The sequence below is a fragment of the Bos indicus genome, chromosome 5 (genome assembly GCF_029378745.1).
Source record: "Bos indicus isolate NIAB-ARS_2022 breed Sahiwal x Tharparkar chromosome 5, NIAB-ARS_B.indTharparkar_mat_pri_1.0, whole genome shotgun sequence".
Taxonomy (NCBI): domain Eukaryota; kingdom Metazoa; phylum Chordata; class Mammalia; order Artiodactyla; family Bovidae; genus Bos; species Bos indicus.
In genome coordinates, this window is record NC_091764.1 from 114,772,705 (window position 1) to 114,789,945 (window position 17,241).

A 17,241-nucleotide genomic window follows, 5' to 3' on the forward strand; every position below is an offset into this window, starting at 1 on the left:
CTGAGCCCCCGCTGCACCGATGGGGCCTGACTCAGATGTCGGCCGCTCCTCGTGGGGTCCGGCTGGTGCCTGTGTCCCCAGGACAGAGAGGTGGCCCTGTGGACAAGCCTGGCAGGGGCGCAGGTCTGCCTCATGTCGGGGAAGCCCCGGGGCCTGTGTGGAGGAGGAGGGTGTCCCTGAGTCACCCAGCAGGCTCTTAACGAATAAAACTGGCAGAAATTCTGAGTTTCCAAGTTTATTGTTGGTGGTTCTTTTAAAGTCTCAAGAATCATTCTTGCAAAGGCTAACATTTTAATTTGCTCAGACTAAGAGGGGTCCTGAGCTCAATGGGGCAGCCCAGGGCCTTCCAGAGCAGCCGCTGCCAACCCTGGAGCCCAGGCCTGGGCTGACCTCACAAAGATGCAGGTTGGGTGTGGGTGTGGGCGTGGGCTGAGCCTGGGGGGATGCCCCGGACATTCATGAGACCCTCTGCTGATAGATTTCCCGGGGCGTGGGGACCCTGCGGTCCCTGTCTGTCCGCACTGGGCTCACGGTGCAGGGCCCCTACTGGAGGAAAGCCCTGAGGAAGTCGTTGTAGGAGATTTTTGAAGACAGAGTCTTGTCGTAATACTCCAGGATGTGGAAGAACTCCTCCTCGGAGAGGTTGATGCTGTACTGCCTCAGGACCTGCAGGGGAGAGGAGCCGCCCCTGGTACTGGAGCCGTTCAAGACCAAGACCAAGGAGGCTGGCTGCCAGGAAGAGGCTGGGCCCTTGCCCACCTCTCCTCCCACCCCGAGCCTGGACAGCCCACCTCCAGAGTCACGCCCTCCCTCGCCGCCCCCCCCTCCCCGCCCCCACCACCCTTCCAACAAGGCAGCCCTGTCTAGCAACACAGGTGTTGTGAGGCTGGTCAACGTGGAGGACGAGGAAGATGGACAGAGCGGAGGGGATTGGAGGGCAGACTGGCCACGGAGCCTTAACTAGGTAGGAGGCCTTGGGGTGCAGCTTCAGGGGAGGGGAGAAGGGCAGGCCCGCAGGTGCAGGCTTCATCGAGTAGTTATGACTCAACAGTAATACATCCCTTGCCAGAGCCTACTGATTTCCCAACCAATACCCATTGGCCCTTCCCCTTCCGTTATCAGACCCTGATTTTCTTCCAGACTGCTGTGTGCCCAGCCAAAATGAGAGGTGACAATTCTCAGCCTCTCTCACAGTTCTGGCCACTAAAACAAAATGAGAATGCTATGCTGGACTTTTCGGAAGCCTCCTCTAAAGAAAACAGGCATGCCCTCCTTCTCTCTTCTCTGCTGCCTGGAATGCTGAAGTGATGCTGGGGCTCCAGCAGCCATCTTGGGCTTATGAGGCCACCTTGGGGAAGGAATCCAGGTATTGAGGATGGTAGGAAAAAAAATACAGATGTCCCTGATGACAGTCCAGACACCATGCCAGCTCCGGACTTCCTACCTCTGGGATTCTTTTACATGAGAGAGAAGAAGACTACCATGTCTAAGCTGCTGTGATTTATTTCACCTCTGTTACATGCAACTGAGACAAACTGTGATAGATACCGTATTAAATAAATATGAAGATTAGGTTATACATTTCCTATGTATATTTTGTGTTATAATTCATTTCTCAGAGGAGGCTAGAGAGTGCGGTTGGAAGAACCCAAGTTTCCTCCAGGGCCGGCAGGACTGGCCCGGGCCCGTGGGGCTGAGGTCAGCTGGCCTGCCTCTGGGGCTGATGGGCTGAGAGCAGGAAAGGGGAGTGAACCTGGGTGTCCAGAGGGCCCAGCACCCATCGGGTCTCATTGCCAAGGGCAACGTCTCCGTTTCTCTTGCCCCCTCCCTGCTTGTCACCCACCCCAAGTTCTTAGGGTGTTATCTTCCTTCTCTTCTCTGGCTGAGAATTGTATTTGACCCCAAAGTAAAGACCGGGGCTTCTCTGGTGGCTCAGACAGTAAAGAATCTGCCTGCAATGCGGGCGACCCAGGTTTGATCCATGGGTCAGGAAGATCCCCTGGAGAAGGGCACGGCAACCCACTCCAGTATTCTTGCCTGGAGAATTCCATGGGCAGAGGAGCCTGGCAGGTTATAGTCCATGGTCTTGCAAAGGGTTGGACATGAGTGAGTGACTAACCAGCGCTGTGAGCTGGAGGCCACGTTAGGGAGGTGACAGGGTATTCACCGCCGCCAGCGACAGGCCTGGCCCACCCTCTGCATGTGTGTTGCTGGTGGGGGGAGGTTGCTCCAGGGGCCCCTCACTCTCTAGTGCCCTGCATGGGGTCCTTGCAAATTCAGACCCACTAACTGCCGCTCATCTGCCTGCATCGCTATTTAAGAAAAGCTTTTTTACATAAAATTTTTTTGTCTTAGTTGTTGAAGCACAGAGAAACCTAAGGAATACATTTTTCCTAAGTGCACTGAGAGGTCATAACCCTTTCTTGCTTTGATGTGTTGACTGAGGTTTTTTTCCTGGCTGTAATATTTGATTTTTAATCTAACATTCTAGACTTCAATTATTTTCTCAACCTTAGTGTTTAGCTAGGACGGGATGGGAGAGAGAAGCAAAGAATGGGACCAGGCCCGCTGACAATTTGAGGAGTTCTGCGTTATTCCAAATGTGGGAGTTTTAAGTCACCCTCGAGGGTGGCCCGTTTCTTTCCTTCGGGAGGAAACCCTCCAAAGGTTAACCTCCAGAGGTTCTGCGGGGTAAAGTCTAGCATAGATTCTGTTCCAGAGGTGGGGTTGTGGGGGCCGTCGCGATTACAGCTGGTGGACTGGGGCGGGCGAGGTGCTCCCCCAGACCGGCAGGAGAGGCCCCGGAGTCCAGTCTCTGCTGGGGGAGCTGGTTGGCCAGACTGCATGGACCAGGGTGGGCAGCCCTTCCATGCCAGGACAGCAGAGGGAGAGGGGAGGGCTGAGTGGGGGGCTCTTGCAGGGCAGGGCTGGGGTCTGCGGACCCTGAGTAGCCAGGCCCGGGACGTGCTTCAGTCCCCGAGGTCGTCATGCTGCTCTGCGGCCTCGTGTTGAGTGCAGGCAGGACTCTGAGGAGCAGCGGCAGTGGAAGGCTGCACTCAGGTGTTGGTGCCCTGGGAAGGCCCAGCGAGATTCTAGAAGCCTTTGGGTGGGGACAGCCTGGGGTCGGCTGCGGACGACAAGTGGACGTGGCCCCCAGTAACCTGGGGGAGCCCAGGAAGTGAGGTCTGGACAGCTTGCCCATGCCTGGGCCTTCCTCCGGGCCTGGTGACGTTTTTCTGGCCGCTGGCATTTGGCGACCACGTCCTATTTGGAGGGAGAAGCCCCGCAAGAGCCATGCTCACCTTCCTGAAGTCAGCCACGCTGAGAAGCCCCGTCCCGCCCTCATCGTAGGCCTTGAACGTGCGCCGCATCGGCCTCCAGCAGTGCACGATCTTGGGCTGAATCCGAAGCAAGGCAGAGTAAAAGGAGCAGGTCTCAGCGCCGGCTTCTTTCTGGGAGAAGAGCCAAAACCCATGAGGAGGTGAGAAAGGAGCTCTGGGGTGGGAAGGATGGTGTGGACAGGCTGTGGCCCGAGGCGGAGGGAAGGGGCTGTGAGCTCCTCTCCTGGGCCTTGCTTCGTCTTGGCCCCCAGGGCTCACTCCCCACCCAGGGCTCCCCGCTGGAAGGGAGTCTGCAGGCTCATCCCAGGTGGCTCGGTGGTAAAGAATCTGCCTGCCCAACATAGGAAATGCAGGTTCGATCCCTGAGTCGGGAAGATCCCCTGGAGGAGGAAATGGCAACCCACTCCAGTGTTCTTGCCTGGAGAATCCTGTGGACAGAGGAGCCTGGCGGGCTACAGTCCACGGGGACGCAAAGACTCAGACACGATTTAGTGACTAAACAAAGCTCAGCACAAACAGCGTCTCCTGGGAGGAAGGTAGGTCTCTTCGTCCCCATTTCCTGGACCAGGAAATGGAGGCTCAGGGAGGCAAAGGGGCAGGATCAGGACCCCTCCGGGCTCCGTTTGATGCCAACACCACCAGACCACCTCCCAGGGAACCCCTCCCTGTGTATTTGAGGGGATGGCCAGGCAGATAACTGAAATAGTTGGAGGGGGAAAAAAAAGAGGTTCGATTTGGATCTTCTAGTAGGTTCTTATAATGAACAGAGTTTTTTAAAAATCGCAAGGTTGTAATTATATCTAGTAATTAGACAGCACACTACACTGTGATTATTTCATTTAGGTGCTATCAGATTTGAAAACAAGGTATTTTAGCATGATTTAGCCCCAACACATGTCTGAATATCACAGAGGTGAACTGTAGGCAATAATCTGCAATACATTTTGGGAAAGTTTAATTTTTAACATGGCACCACATCAAACACACTAGCACAATGTTAAATTGCTTTCAAGTTTTACATCCTTTAGCACCTATGATAAACACTCACCAGGTGCCCTGTAGCTTCACCAGTGGCTGATTTACCAATCAGCTGGTCCCCACCCACGGAAGAGAAGGGATTCTGTGAGCACTTGCTCTTCCCACACCTAAGTCTGGCTTGAGAAAGGGTTTTCCCATCCCAGCCCGGGACACCAACCCACCCAGGGGTCCTTGGCCGCTAGCAGTGGCCCCCAGAAGCGAAGTCCCAGGGCTCCCCTGGTGGCTCAGTTGTTAAGAATCTGCCTACAAATGCAGGAGAGACATGGGTTAGATCCCAGGTCCTGGGAGATTCCATGTGCCTCGGAGCAACTCAGCCCATGCTCCACGACTACTGAAGGTGAAAGTGAAGTCGCTCAGTCGTGCCCGACTCTGCGACCCCACGGACTGTAACCCACCAGGCTCCTCCCTCCATGGGATTCTCCAGGCAAGAGTACTGGAGTGGGTTGCCATTGCTCTCTCCAGGGGATCTTCCCGACCCAGGGATCGAACCTGGGTCTCTGGCACTGCAGGCAGACACTTTACCATCTGAGCCATCAGGGAAAGCCTGTGCTCTAGAGCCTCGGAGCTGCAGCTACTGAAACCCACATGCCTAGAGCCTGTGCTCCGCAACACGAGAAGCCACCACCGTGAGAAGCCCGCACAGCACAGCTCGAGAGTAGCCCCCGCTCGCTGCAAATAGACAAAAGCCTGTGCAGCAAAAAAAGACCCAGCACAGCCAAAATAAGTAAATAACTAGAATTATTAAAAAAAAAAAAAAGCAAAGCCCCAGCTCACTTCCTCAGAGGAGTGTATGTGCTGTTAAGGCTACAGAAGAAAGCCTCAAAACGCTAGAAAAGGAAATGGCCCTTGAGACGGCTGGCATGGTGGGGCCAGGGGCCGCCTGCAGAGGGGACCAGGCAGGGGCGGGGTGGGCCCTGGTCCCACTCCTTCCTGGGAGAGGCTCCCGGGAGTCTCACCACCTGTCAATCAGGCCCAGGGTGGGCTCCTGGATGGAAGGCAGGACTGTCCTGAGCTGCGGAGTGGAGGCTGTGGTTGGGTTTGGGTGCATGACCAGAGCTGGGGGCGAGGCAGGGGCACACGGAGGTGAGCTGGAACATCTGCCAGGGGGCCCAGGCTCCTGGTTGGGGGGTGGGGGGTCCTATCCCAGAGCGCCTCTCACTTCCCATACACAATCTCAGTCACCCCGCCACACACACACAAGCTGTCCACGAGCAGCCTTTGGACGCCTCTGCGAGGGTAGGCAATGCACTGGGAGCAGGCCGGCCTCTGCACACGGGGGGCTTGGAAGGGGGCGTGAAGCCTCTTCCCAGCAGGCCACCCCTCACAGGCTCTTCAAAGCCAGCAGACCACCCCTCACTTATAGAACTGAGGCCCAAAGCAGCAGAGGAGGGCCAGAGCGGGCAGCGGTCTCCATGGCTCTCCAATTATGCTCACAGGTGGACCCTCTGACAATTGAACGAGGAAAGTATTTTCTCTACTTACAGAATAACTGAGCTACAGAAAGAATTGTCATAAAGCTAAGTTCTTCTTCCATAGTTTGCTGTAAGCCTTTGGTGCTAGCTGTTGCTTGTCTAAACTAGAAACCATGGTGAGATGCGGCTCGATTTTGCACAAAATGACAGATTTCGCTGCATGGAATCCACCGTTTGCTGGCTGGCACACCATCACTCGGCTGCCGCTGGGATGCGGGCCCCTGGGTGGGGGTCTGGGTGGGGGGCTGCCGGGCTTGCCCCACACCTCTGGTCTCCACAGCTGGGTCTGAGGGTGACTGGCATTGGCTGTGTTTGTCTCCAAGTCAGCAACGCCTGTTCATACTTATTTAATTCAGTGTAACTCAATTCAGTGTTACAGATGATAGAACGTGAGTGTGGAAAAGTCTTCATGCTTCGGAAAGACTTGAGAAAAGCGTGTCCTTAACAGTGTGGTTGAAATGGGTGTGGGTGACAATCATATAGCTACAAATGACAGAAAAAAGGTAAAAACCCAGGGCCTCCAGTTGCAAGATTTAAGCATCTTTAGGGTCTCATTCCTCTTCAAAGAAGCAACAACAGGGTTGCAGACAATGCATCATGGGTGCAGCTTATGCAAGAAAGATCCCGCGTCTCTGAGCAAGCTGGGCCCGTCTCAGACGCCTGATGAGCGAGCAAGCAGTTACGTGTGAGATATAGGCGTTTCCCTTCACTGTGGCCGCCCCCCCAACCTGCGTCTCCAGTTAAGTGACCGAAACCTGCTCCCAGCGGCCCTATGAGCCACCGACTCTGTTCCCTCCAACCCACAGAGGTCCCCTTGGGCAGGTGCCGCTCAGCCAGCTTGCGAGCCTGGGATCCAGGCTGCTGGTTCCCAGCCTGGTAAAGGTTCACACATGCATTGCTTACATGAAGTGAGACAACAGGGTTTAGGAGGAGCTGAGAAACCCGTGCAGCCTGGCCCCACCCTGTCCTCTGGTGATTCACGTACCATTTTATTCGCGTTCTGGATTTTCATTCTCTGCATCAGTGAGGTCTCCTTTGCTTTTAACAGGAGGACGCAGCTCTGGATGAAGCTGCAGTAAGCGAACTTCCCGTTGTTCTTCAAGTCGTACTTGATGAGGAGCTGCTGGCACTCGTCTCTGCTGATGTCCAGGTTGAATTTCTCCACGAGAGCTGAAGGCAAGCACATCGGTTCACTTGGAGGCGGGCGGTTCCCTCTTGGTTCGATCACAGCTTTCACTCACTCACTCACTCATCACTCCTCACTTGCTGAGATGGCCTGGCCCGGTCCTTGCTTCACAGGGTCGTGGCCACTGGCTGGATGGATGTGGAAACACACAGGCAGGCGCAGCGACAGGGTTAAGTGTGGCCGGGACGGGGGGGACCCCGCGTCCTGCTGGGCTCCCTCTGTCCTGGCCTAGCCTGCTGGCCCAGCTTTGCCTGGTCTCTGTTGCTGCGGTCACAGCAGTAGGAACATAGCATTGTGGGGGGCCATGACCTCAGGCAGCGAGAGCATGGAGCGAGGTTCCCACCGCATGGGAGTCGGGCAGGGCCAGGCAGGTGGGGAGAAGGGAAGGTTCCATGTGCTAGGCTGTGGGCTTGGCAGGGGCCCCTGGGGTCAGGAATTCAGACTTGGCCCTTTGCGCAAGCGTTTTCAACTGGGCTTCAGAGATACGCTCTCAGGGGTCTTCTAGGCTACACCAAATTGTGCATTTGGGGTTTTCATTCTAATGAAGATCTTAACATTCCATTCTGGAACACAAGGACCTCCCTGAAGAGACAACCACTGTGCACTTTGAGGATCTGTGTCTGGCTTTCTTTCTTTTTAATTAATAATTTTTGGTTGCGCTGGGTTTTGGTTGCATCAACTGCTGTTGCTGCTAAGTCGCTTCAGTCGTGTCAGACTCTGTGCGACACCACAGACGGCAGCCCACCAGGCTCCCCCGTCCCTGGGACTCTCCAGGCAAGAACCCTAGAGTGGGTTGCCATTTCCTTCTCCAATGCATGAAAGTGAAAAGTGAAAGTGAAGTCACTCAGTCGTGTCCGATCCTCAGCGACCCCATGGACTGCAGCCTTCCAGGCTCCTCGGTCCGTGGGATTTTCAGTATGCAGCAATTAGAGGGAGCGTAAATCCAACCGATTTTCATAAATATTTGAAGTTTACCAAAGTGATAAGTAAGCAAGTAATTATGAGTCGCTCAGTCGTGTCCGATTCTTTGCAACCCTATGGACTGTAGCCCGCTCCAGGCTCCTCTGGTCCATGGGATTCTCCAGGCAAGAATACAGGAGTGGGTAGCCATTCCCTTCTCCAGGGGGTCTTCCTGACCCAGGGACTGAACCTGGGTCTCCTGCATTGCAAGTGGATTCTTTACCCTCTGAGCCACCAGGGAAGCCCATTTGAAGTTTACCAAAGTGATACATGGCAAACATTGAACCAACAGCACCGAGCTGTGTCCCCAGCTGCCCCAGGCCCCCAGGCCACCTCCCTGGGCTCTCAAAGCCCGTCCCTGTTTATATTCTGCCCAGAGACTGCGACCAGCCTGCAGGTTCTAGCCCCGAGAGTCACGCGTGCTGACTTGATCCAGGGGGTGTGGACCTGCCCGGCGAGGGCGGAGGCGTCAGGAGCCTTTGTCCCCCAGATGCTGCCGCAGGTTGCCCAGGCTCCACCAGGAGGAGGGGACCTGGGCTGGGAGGTGGCCCCATGCACCCTGGGGGAAAGGAGTGGGACGCACCCAGGAACTCGGGGCCGGGGATCTCGCCCTGCTTGTTGAAGTCCCTCTCCTTGCACTCGCGTAGCAGCTCGCGCCAGCAGCCCTGGACCTTCTTGCGAAGCTTGGTCTCGATGGGCTCGCAGTTCTGCAGGGGCGGGGTCCCACTCACGCTCGAGGGGGTCTAGCGAGAAAGAAAACAGTCTTGTACCTGGAGATTCTAGAGGGACATCATAGGAGAAACCTACAGATGTTACCCGGGTTTTGAGGTGCGCAATTCATAGGAGGTGTTATTTCAGAAGTAGAATGAAAAACCATTTTAACTAGAACAGTTTTGGGTGCAAATATATAGCCTTTCCCTTCCTGGCATCTAGAGGCCCCCACATTTCTTGGCTCAAGGCCCCATTTGTCCTCCAGCTTCAAAGCTGCAACAACAGGTGTGTGTGTATGTTAGTTGCTCAGTCGTGTTCAACTCTTTGCGATCCTATGGACTGTAGCCTGCCAGGCTCCTCTGTCCATGGGGTTCTCCAGGCAAGAATACTGGAGTGGGTGGCCATTTCCTTCTCCAGGGGATCTTCCCAACCCCTGATTGAACCCAAGTCTCCTGTGTTGCAGACCAGATTCTTTGTCATCTGAGCCACCAGGCAATGGTGGGTGGCTCTTTCTCAAATTGAGTCTCTCCTGCATGTCCCGTGTGCCTCTGTGTCCCCACTGACTGGACAAGGTCAGGTGGGCCCCCTGGACACTCGGGGACAATCTTGTTAGCTGATAAGCAGCTCTAACTCCATCTGCAACCTTGACTCCCCCCTCAGCAGGTAAGGTGCACATCACAGGCTTCAGGGACTGGGACGTGGATGTCCTTGGGGTGCTCTGACCCCCTTGAGTCTGATCCACTCACCATCTTTAACGCACTAAACACTCCACTTACAGGTTCACTGGCTGCCCATCATCCCCTAGGAGATCATGAACTCCACAAGTGCAGGGGCCGGTGTTCATTCTCGGCACATAGTAGGTGTGCAGTAGACACGTGTTGACTGAATGAGGAACCAGCTCCGTCTCGGATGGCTCACCACGCATGGAACATGGAGGTGGGTGCTCACGTGCCCAGTTGCCACCCCTTCAAACACCACCCCACCCCTCGTCATGCTTCTTACAGAGGAAGGGAGACCCTCTGCGAGACTGAGCCCCTCCTTTCATCCCGGGCTGGGGGACTCAGCCCAGGACCAGGGCTGTGCAGTCAGACAGGATGGGTTTGCCGTCGGGCCTCTCTGTACTAACAAGGGACCCTGAGCCCACACGGGTCCCTCTTAAGAATGTTGGATCTTCAACTGTAAAATGGGCATTAACACACCTTACCTCTCGGTACATGGCCCTCAGCAGATCTGTCCACCCTGGGGGCATCTGTGTTCCTGGGTGACAACCCCCTTGACAATGGCTGACCTGCCCCCTCCCCCAGGTCCTGCCCCCCACCCCCAATTCTCCTCTGTCTCTTCTGCCCCTGATGCCCACCACCCTCCCCTCCAAGGCAGGTGACTGAGAGGACCCACCAGTGGCTCCTCTCCAGAACCCCCTGGGCACAGGGGCTCATTCTAGGACACCTCTGTCACCCGAACCCTTGGGGACACGAAGTCCCTGGCCTGGGGAGAACGTGGACCCAGTGAGATGCCGAGAGATGGGAAGAAACTCACGCAGGGGTGACTCCGTGGCTTGGACCCCGCTTTTGGGTCGCGAGTGGGCGACGACCCTGCGGACCGGCCCCGGTCCGAGACCTCGGGGACGCTGCTCCCTCTCTGCGCCTTGGCTGAGTCACTCGTGGCCAGCGGCGTGGCTGGCTTGTCCACGTTGAAGCTGCTCAGGAAGTCCAGGTACCTCAGCCTCCCCTTGGAGTTGACGGGCATCTCCTCCCAGAGCCTGTCAAACTGGCAAAGCAGCAGAGGTCACCCTTGGGTCAGCGCACACCCTAGGCAAGGGGAACAGAAGCCAGTGAAGGCGGTGCGCTCCTTTGCTGGGTCCCGGGCTCACATCAAGTTAAACAAAAATTGAAAAATGAAAAACACCCAGCCGGCCAGCCCCAGCTTCCTGGGAAAGTGGGGTTGGGGAGGGGCACAGATTATCCATGGCTTCTGCGGGACATTTTTTAATTGAATTGGGCCCTTAGCGAGCACTTTAAGGCCATTAAATCTTGCATTAGTCACAGAGACTGAGCTGCAGGACGGAAGAATGTTCTAGGGGAAAACGCAAATCAAACCCCAGCCTCTCTGGGTCCCCGGGGAGCCTGGCGAGGCTCCCTCCTGCTGAAGAGCCCCAGAGCCCTGCGAACAGCCTGGGCCGCAGCGCAGTGGAAGTCACCCTCAGGGCGAACAGCGTCCTCTCAGGAGATGAGGAGAGAGGCGTCTGGAGGACGGGGAGCAGTTTATGGTCTTGGCGTCAGCGCGTCTGTTGTCATTGGGCTGAGAGGGCCCTGTGAGCTGCTCTAGGTGGCTCGAGGGCTTTCAGGGAGCTGAGAAGGGAGCTGAGAAGAATGGTAATTTAGCTTCCTTTTTTTTTTTTTTTTTTTTACAGCCCCTAAGGCCCAGCTTCCAACCAGCAACTCCAACCCTGAGGCCAAGGAGGGACATTCCTGCCCTGTGCCTCAACTTGGTCAGAAAGCCACTCGGCTTGCCCACTCCACTGGGGTTTTCCAGGAGCAAATGAAAAGGGGCCATGTCCGACGCTGCTTGAAAGTCTGGACAAGATGCAGTGAGGGCTGAGGAAGAGTGGGAGAACGTTCCAGGCCCTGAGAAGGAGAAACGGTTTAGTCTGGGACAATCTTCTTGACTCGTCTTAGCTTTTTGTGCTAAGCTTTTAATTTTTTAATAATTACAGGTTTGCAGGATGTTCCAACGATGATACAGAGAGGTCCCCGGATCCTCTGCCCAACTTCCCTCCAAGGTTACATCTTATGTAACAACTTCGTGTGCGTGTGTGTGTGTGTGTGTGTGTGTGTGTGTGTGTGTGTGTAGTTCAGTGTCATTTATCACATCTAGAGTTGCATGTTGCTTTCGTTTTGATCAATGAGGGAAACCTACTTCATGGAGTGGAAGTGAGGGTCCTTGAGAAAGTGGCCACAGAAGCTCAGACAGACCTCACCGGCACCAAGGTCTCCTCCAGGAAAGTTCTCCAGGACCACCAAGGAAACCAGATGCTCTCCTCTTCCTACCTGCACCCTGATGGAGCCACCCCTGTAGGTGACACCTCACCGGGCCGAGAGACTCCCTGGAGGGGCCTCTGAAGTCATCTTTAAATGCCAACTGTCTTGCAAAGGGGCTGACACTCAGTGGGGTCTCAATACGTTTGTTAATGGCTGAAGATCCCCCAAAGACTCACATGATAAAACTGACCAGACGGGAAGACCCTTTAGAAATGAAGAGGGACAGGGGACAGGGCGCTCAACCACGTTCTGAGTGCATCATCAGGAAGGGCTTTACGGAAGGAAGATGCAGCTGAAGAGGAGGGCGGGCTGCCGGGGGGCTCTCAGGCCCTCCCGTCTTAGCAAGACTTGGGAGGCAGGCAGGAAGAAGGTCATGCTATGAAGGACAGAGACAAAGGATGGGATGCGGCGATGAGTTGAAGAACAGATGTGAAGACATTTACAAAACAGCCCAGGACAACAAAAGGGGCTTGTTCTCAGGCATGTGAGGCAGGGCCCACCACCTTCCTGATGAAATCCTATGACGCAGTGAGATCAACGCAGGACCATGCAAACCCTATTCTCATCTTCTTGTAACTGAAGGGGACTCGATGGGAAGAATACACATCCTTAGGATGACTCGGGGGCTCCCCTGGTGGCTCAGTGGCAAAGAATCCACCTGCTGATACAGGAGACATGGGTTCAATCCCTGGGTCAAGAAGATTCCCCTGGAGAAGGGAATAGCAACCCACTCCAATATCCTTGCCCGGGAAATCCCATGGACAGAAGAGCCTGGCGGGCTACTGCGGTCCATGAGGTTGCAAAAGAGTAGGACATGACTTAGTGACTACACAACGACAGGATAACAGGGGCCTGGGTGGGCTGGTAAAGAATGGGAGGCCACAGGTGGTTCTCCAGTCCTGACAGGTTACAGCCCAGGACACTGATGGAGCCAGGGATGCAGCGCAGGATGGCGGCTGGGGGTGGGGGTGCTGCGGGGACAGGCGAGGCATCGAGAGGACTGGGAATGGGCACCCCAAAAGTAGATTCTGGAGAATTACAGTCCTGTGAGCTGGACATGAAACCTGGGCAGAATTCTTGTGGTTTGTGAATAAGCTGAAAAGCAAGTGAGTTTCCACGTCATGTGGCAGAGCGTGGCCTGCTGAAAGGTCCCCTGGGAATGCAGAAGAGCAGTCATCGGCCTGCTAAACATGAGGACTCAGGACCTCGGTCCTGCTTCTGCTCGTGAGGTGGCAAGCTGCAAGGGAACGCCACCTCATCTTACCAGCAAGAAAAAGGAATCTGAACTCAAAACTCTTCTTGAGCCTGTCTGCGAGCCGAGGTTGCAGGAGCCGAGAGGACTGAATTCCATCGAGCCCCAAGGCTCCAAGGAGATCCTGACACCCCAGCTCTCATGCCCGGTGGGGCTCAGGAGGAAGTGGGAGTGTGGGAAGAAATCAGCTGAGATGTTAGCAAATTCCCCAAGGCCAAATGGGGGCTGGCGCTCAGGCTGGGAGTCTTGGGCACAGGGAATGATCAAGCTCACAAGCCCTCCTTCTTCAGCCTTTGCTGCTGCTCCTGAAGGGGAGGCTACTGGTGGAGGACAGATGTGAGACACCACCCGTTTCTCCAGATACCCTCTCCTGGGAGGCGAAGCCGTTGAGGGAGGCAAAGCGAGTCCACTCAAGCCCGGGGGGCTCCTTCTGCTGGAGGGATCTGCCCCTGAGCACACCAGGGGCGAGCATAGCAGTAACAAAATTCAAATGTGGCTCGATCACCCACCAGACTGACTCAACAAACCCCCACACTCACAGCCTGACAGAGAGGAGGTGAGCCTGTTTCCAGCCATAAATATTATTTCCACCACAGTCTACGATTCTCCTTTACATGCTGTCTGTCATTCAGCAATTTTTTTTTTAAAAGTTCTACATACAAACAAAAGGAAAACTGACCCATTGCCAAGAGATACAGCTGTCAACAGGTAAGACTCAGAGATGACCCCCAGTGTGGGGATTATCAGACAAGGACGTTAAAAAAACTATGGACATTAAACTAAGGACATTACAACAACACATTAGATCCATGAACTAATGCGTCCGTGGATGTAATAGAAAAGGTGCACAATGTGTATGAACAGAAGGAGAATTTCAGCCAAGAGGTGGAAGCTATTTTTTAAAATGCACTGTTACGTTCAAACACAACAGAGAAATGGGATTAAGCAGAAACAGAGACGAGCAGCGTGGCATTGGCGGCCTGGTGTGACGCAGGTGGTGGGTGGGACTCTCTCAGGAACAGACGAGAGGCCCCCGTGTGAGACGGGCAGTTAGAATGAGGCCATCGCCCACCACCTGACGTGGAAACAGAGGCAGCTGGGGAGAGCCGCGGTTAGCCTGATGCTGACAGTGGGCGCAGGATTTCCATGGTCACTGAGGATAGAGGCCTGGAGGCCAACACAGGAGGAGCCCAGTCAGTCTCTAGGACCAGCCAAGGCAGCTTTGGGACCACCTCCAAGTGGGGACCATGCCCAGGGTTGATCCGCCTGGGCGAGCTGCGTGTGGAGCATTTGGGGCTTATCGCAAGCGCCCGCCTGGCTCCCGTCTCCTCACACCTCACCCCCAGTCTCGGCGCGGGGCCTCTGGTAAAAGGGAACTGGCACTGGCAGCCCCTGCCTTTCTTCCTCGCTGGGACCTGGGCCCTGGAGCAAGCATGTGATAATTAGCAGACGTCTCACCTGCACGGAGAGATGCTGGAAGGCAGCTAAGAGATCGCTTTAAAGTGTCAGGGGGAGAAAACTTGGATTTAGAACTCTATCCCCAGCCAAACTACCTTTCGAGGATAAGCATGAAATAGAGAAGCTCTCTGGCTTACTTGTCCCTGAAAGGGCAAGTAAAGATGCGGTTGAGCAAAAGAGGAAGTGAACAGGAAGTGGGAGTGGGACCAAGGGTGGGTGATGGTGGACGTCAGATCAGTGAGGCACCCAACACCCCCCTTCCCTGTCACCACCCCAGCAGCACCCCACCCCTGGCTCCTTCGGCCTCCTTATCCTCTGCCCCTCTTCTCTCTCTTACACCCAGACTCACTGAGCAAATCCTGGTGCTTCCAGCTCCGAAACACATCCGTGATTCGACCTCGTCTGCTCCCAGCCATCCACCTGGCCTGGTCTTTAATCACATGCCTCCTTCCAAGGGGCCTCCCCTGACTGCCCTCCTCACAATGTATTGCCCCCACCCCTCCCTACAACAATTCCCCAGCACTGCACTCTTTCCTGGTTTTTATTTTTTGCCTCTATGGCCATCCAAGATACACATATCTTAACATATTTTGTTTACTGTCCATCTACCCCTCAAGGAACAAAGACCCCACGAGCAGGGTGTGTCTCCTGGGTCCACATCCCAGCACTGTGTCCTCAAGGAAAGCACCCTGACCCCCCTGGGTCCAGACCAGCCCCTAGCTCTGCTCTCCTAGTATGCCGAGCCTCCCTTTACAGCAGAGAGTGGTGTGGAATCACAGAAATGATGTTCCCACAGGCATTTAATCTCTCTCTACCCTCCCGGGATGCAGACTCAAGGGAGGCAGGGAGCAGGCCCTCGTTGGTTCCCCAGGACCTGATGTCAACACTCTGCTCAGAGGACCAGAAGTCCACTCCTCAGTGAAGGAGGGGGTGCCTGCTGCCTTTGGGCACTCACTGTGCAGCCAAGACAGACAGCGCTGTGCGCAAGGACACGCAAGAGGGTGCCAAGGGGTCGGCAGATGGAGAGCTGGGGTGGGGGACGGGTAGGGCAAAGCGGGGTGTGGTCAGCTCCAGCAGGGAAAGGCGTGGTCAGAAAAGAATTCACTTAACCAGAGAGATACAAGGGGGCGGGCCGGGGGCAGGCAGAGACAGCAGGGGTCAAAGATGGAGAAGGCAGAACTGCAGCCTGGGTGGAGGGCGCCTGGACCAGCCTGGGGAGCGCTGTCCCATCTCCTAGGGAAGGACACCGAAGCTCAGAGAGGCTGAGTATGCCAAGGTTACACAGCTGGACGAGTGCAGAAGCAGGGCTGCCTACATTTCTCTCACTCCTAGAGGTGTTTGCTTTAGAAGCATCACATCTGGAATGTTCAGAAATGTTTGAGTTCCTCTCCCTAATGCAGCTGCGTAGTCACAGTCTTTAGGCAGTCGCCATGGGCTGCTCTAAATCGCCTCATTGGGACAGGCTCTCCCTGTGGGGCCCCTGTCTCCTTAAGCCAGATCCAAGAGGACACAGTTCTATGGCCTTTTATAACACGCTTTACACAGAGCCATGAAGACCTTCAGTGTCCAACTTCACCTGCTCTGAAAGCCACTCTCCTTTTCTGAAAGGTTAATTGTGCCAAAAGTTTTCCAAAGATGTGGCACTTCTCGGCTTAGGGAGCTCTGTTAAGTCAAGAAAGCTGGCCCCTCGGATTCACGATGACTGGATCTTTTAGAGATAAGTTTATAATGTAGATAAACTAAGTCCTAGAATCTGTACTGGCAAGCTACTGAACCTGGCCGGACCTGTCCCAGCGTCTCCGATGGACTCGTCCCCTTGCTGGGACGTGTCCAGTCCAGCATGCACGTTACTTCTGTATCTTACTCTGCCAGACTCAGGACCATCCACCTGAGAAGGTCGCTGGCTAAGCAGCTCATGCGAGGAGAAAACATATGGATCTCGGGGGCTTTTGCTTTCTGTTTACCAGCCTGTATCTAGAAGCAGGCTTCCCCAATATAGCACAATTTCTGCTAATCATCACCCAACTTAAACCGCGGTACTTATGCCAGACTTTGACGCTTTTGATGATGCAGTCTGTCTCTGAGATATGTCCGTGTATTTTTAGAAGGCAGCGTTTAAGTGCTTGATCGTGTGGCAGGGGATATGGGGTGGGGGTGGGGGTGTCTGTGCTGGGGATGGGGAAGCTTTTTCTTCGTGGACCATTAAAATCAAATTCTCTGTTGAGAATGCCAGATACGCCAGCATGTCATTAATTTACATCTATAATTAGAGTAAAATTTTACTCATTTAGATGGAATGAAAAATCTTTATTAGTAAAACCTTTATTAGCAAAACCTTTATTAGTTGGCTCCATAGAATAATAAATGCAACTGTATTAATTTGAAAGGATTCCATCCATTGGTAGCAATGGAGAGACTGTATTTCAAACAGCTTCACTTGCTGTGGTTGTTCTTCGGGACAGAATTCTTTGGAAAGAGCGCTTAATTTTTCTTAGCAAAAAAATGGTCATAATGCCCAAAAAAGTGGTATTTTAGGAAAGTGAGATCTGATGTTCGTATTAGTAATATCTTTAACAAATTCATTCTTTAGGGTAGTGAGTTCAGCGGCCTGAGTAGGGCTGGAGGGTGGGTGTGATGATCACTCAAGATTATTTTCAGTCCTTACCCTAAAAACTCTGAGACTAGGAGTCTTGAGGTTGGAGTGGAGTCTCTCCCAGCTCTGGGGTGGGGGGGGCGGGACAGAGTGACATTCCCACATAGGGAGCTGTAGGAAGTGCCTGGGCTA

The 17,241-nt window shown here is 54.4% G+C and overlaps 1 protein-coding gene across 5 annotated transcripts in view; it reads right to left on the reverse strand.

The window, feature by feature from the left end:
- Positions 1 to 219: 219 nt before the first annotated feature.
- Positions 220 to 17,241, reverse strand: part of EFCAB6 (EF-hand calcium binding domain 6) — a 253,339-nt gene continuing 236,317 nt past the window's right edge. For 4 of the 5 annotated variants that reach the window (XM_070790542.1, XM_070790540.1, XM_070790541.1 and 1 more), the window contains 5 exons: positions 10,245 to 10,475; positions 8,581 to 8,740; positions 6,837 to 7,021; positions 3,303 to 3,452; positions 220 to 666 (listed from right to left, as the gene is read on the reverse strand). In XM_070790542.1, coding sequence (XP_070646643.1) covers positions 544 to 666; positions 3,303 to 3,452; positions 6,837 to 7,021; positions 8,581 to 8,740; positions 10,245 to 10,475 — 849 coding nt within the window. In that variant the 3' untranslated portion in view covers positions 220 to 543. The remainder of the gene's footprint in view (positions 667 to 3,302; positions 3,453 to 6,836; positions 7,022 to 8,580; positions 8,741 to 10,244; positions 10,476 to 17,241) is intronic. The other variant, XM_070790543.1, reaches the window with a different exon arrangement.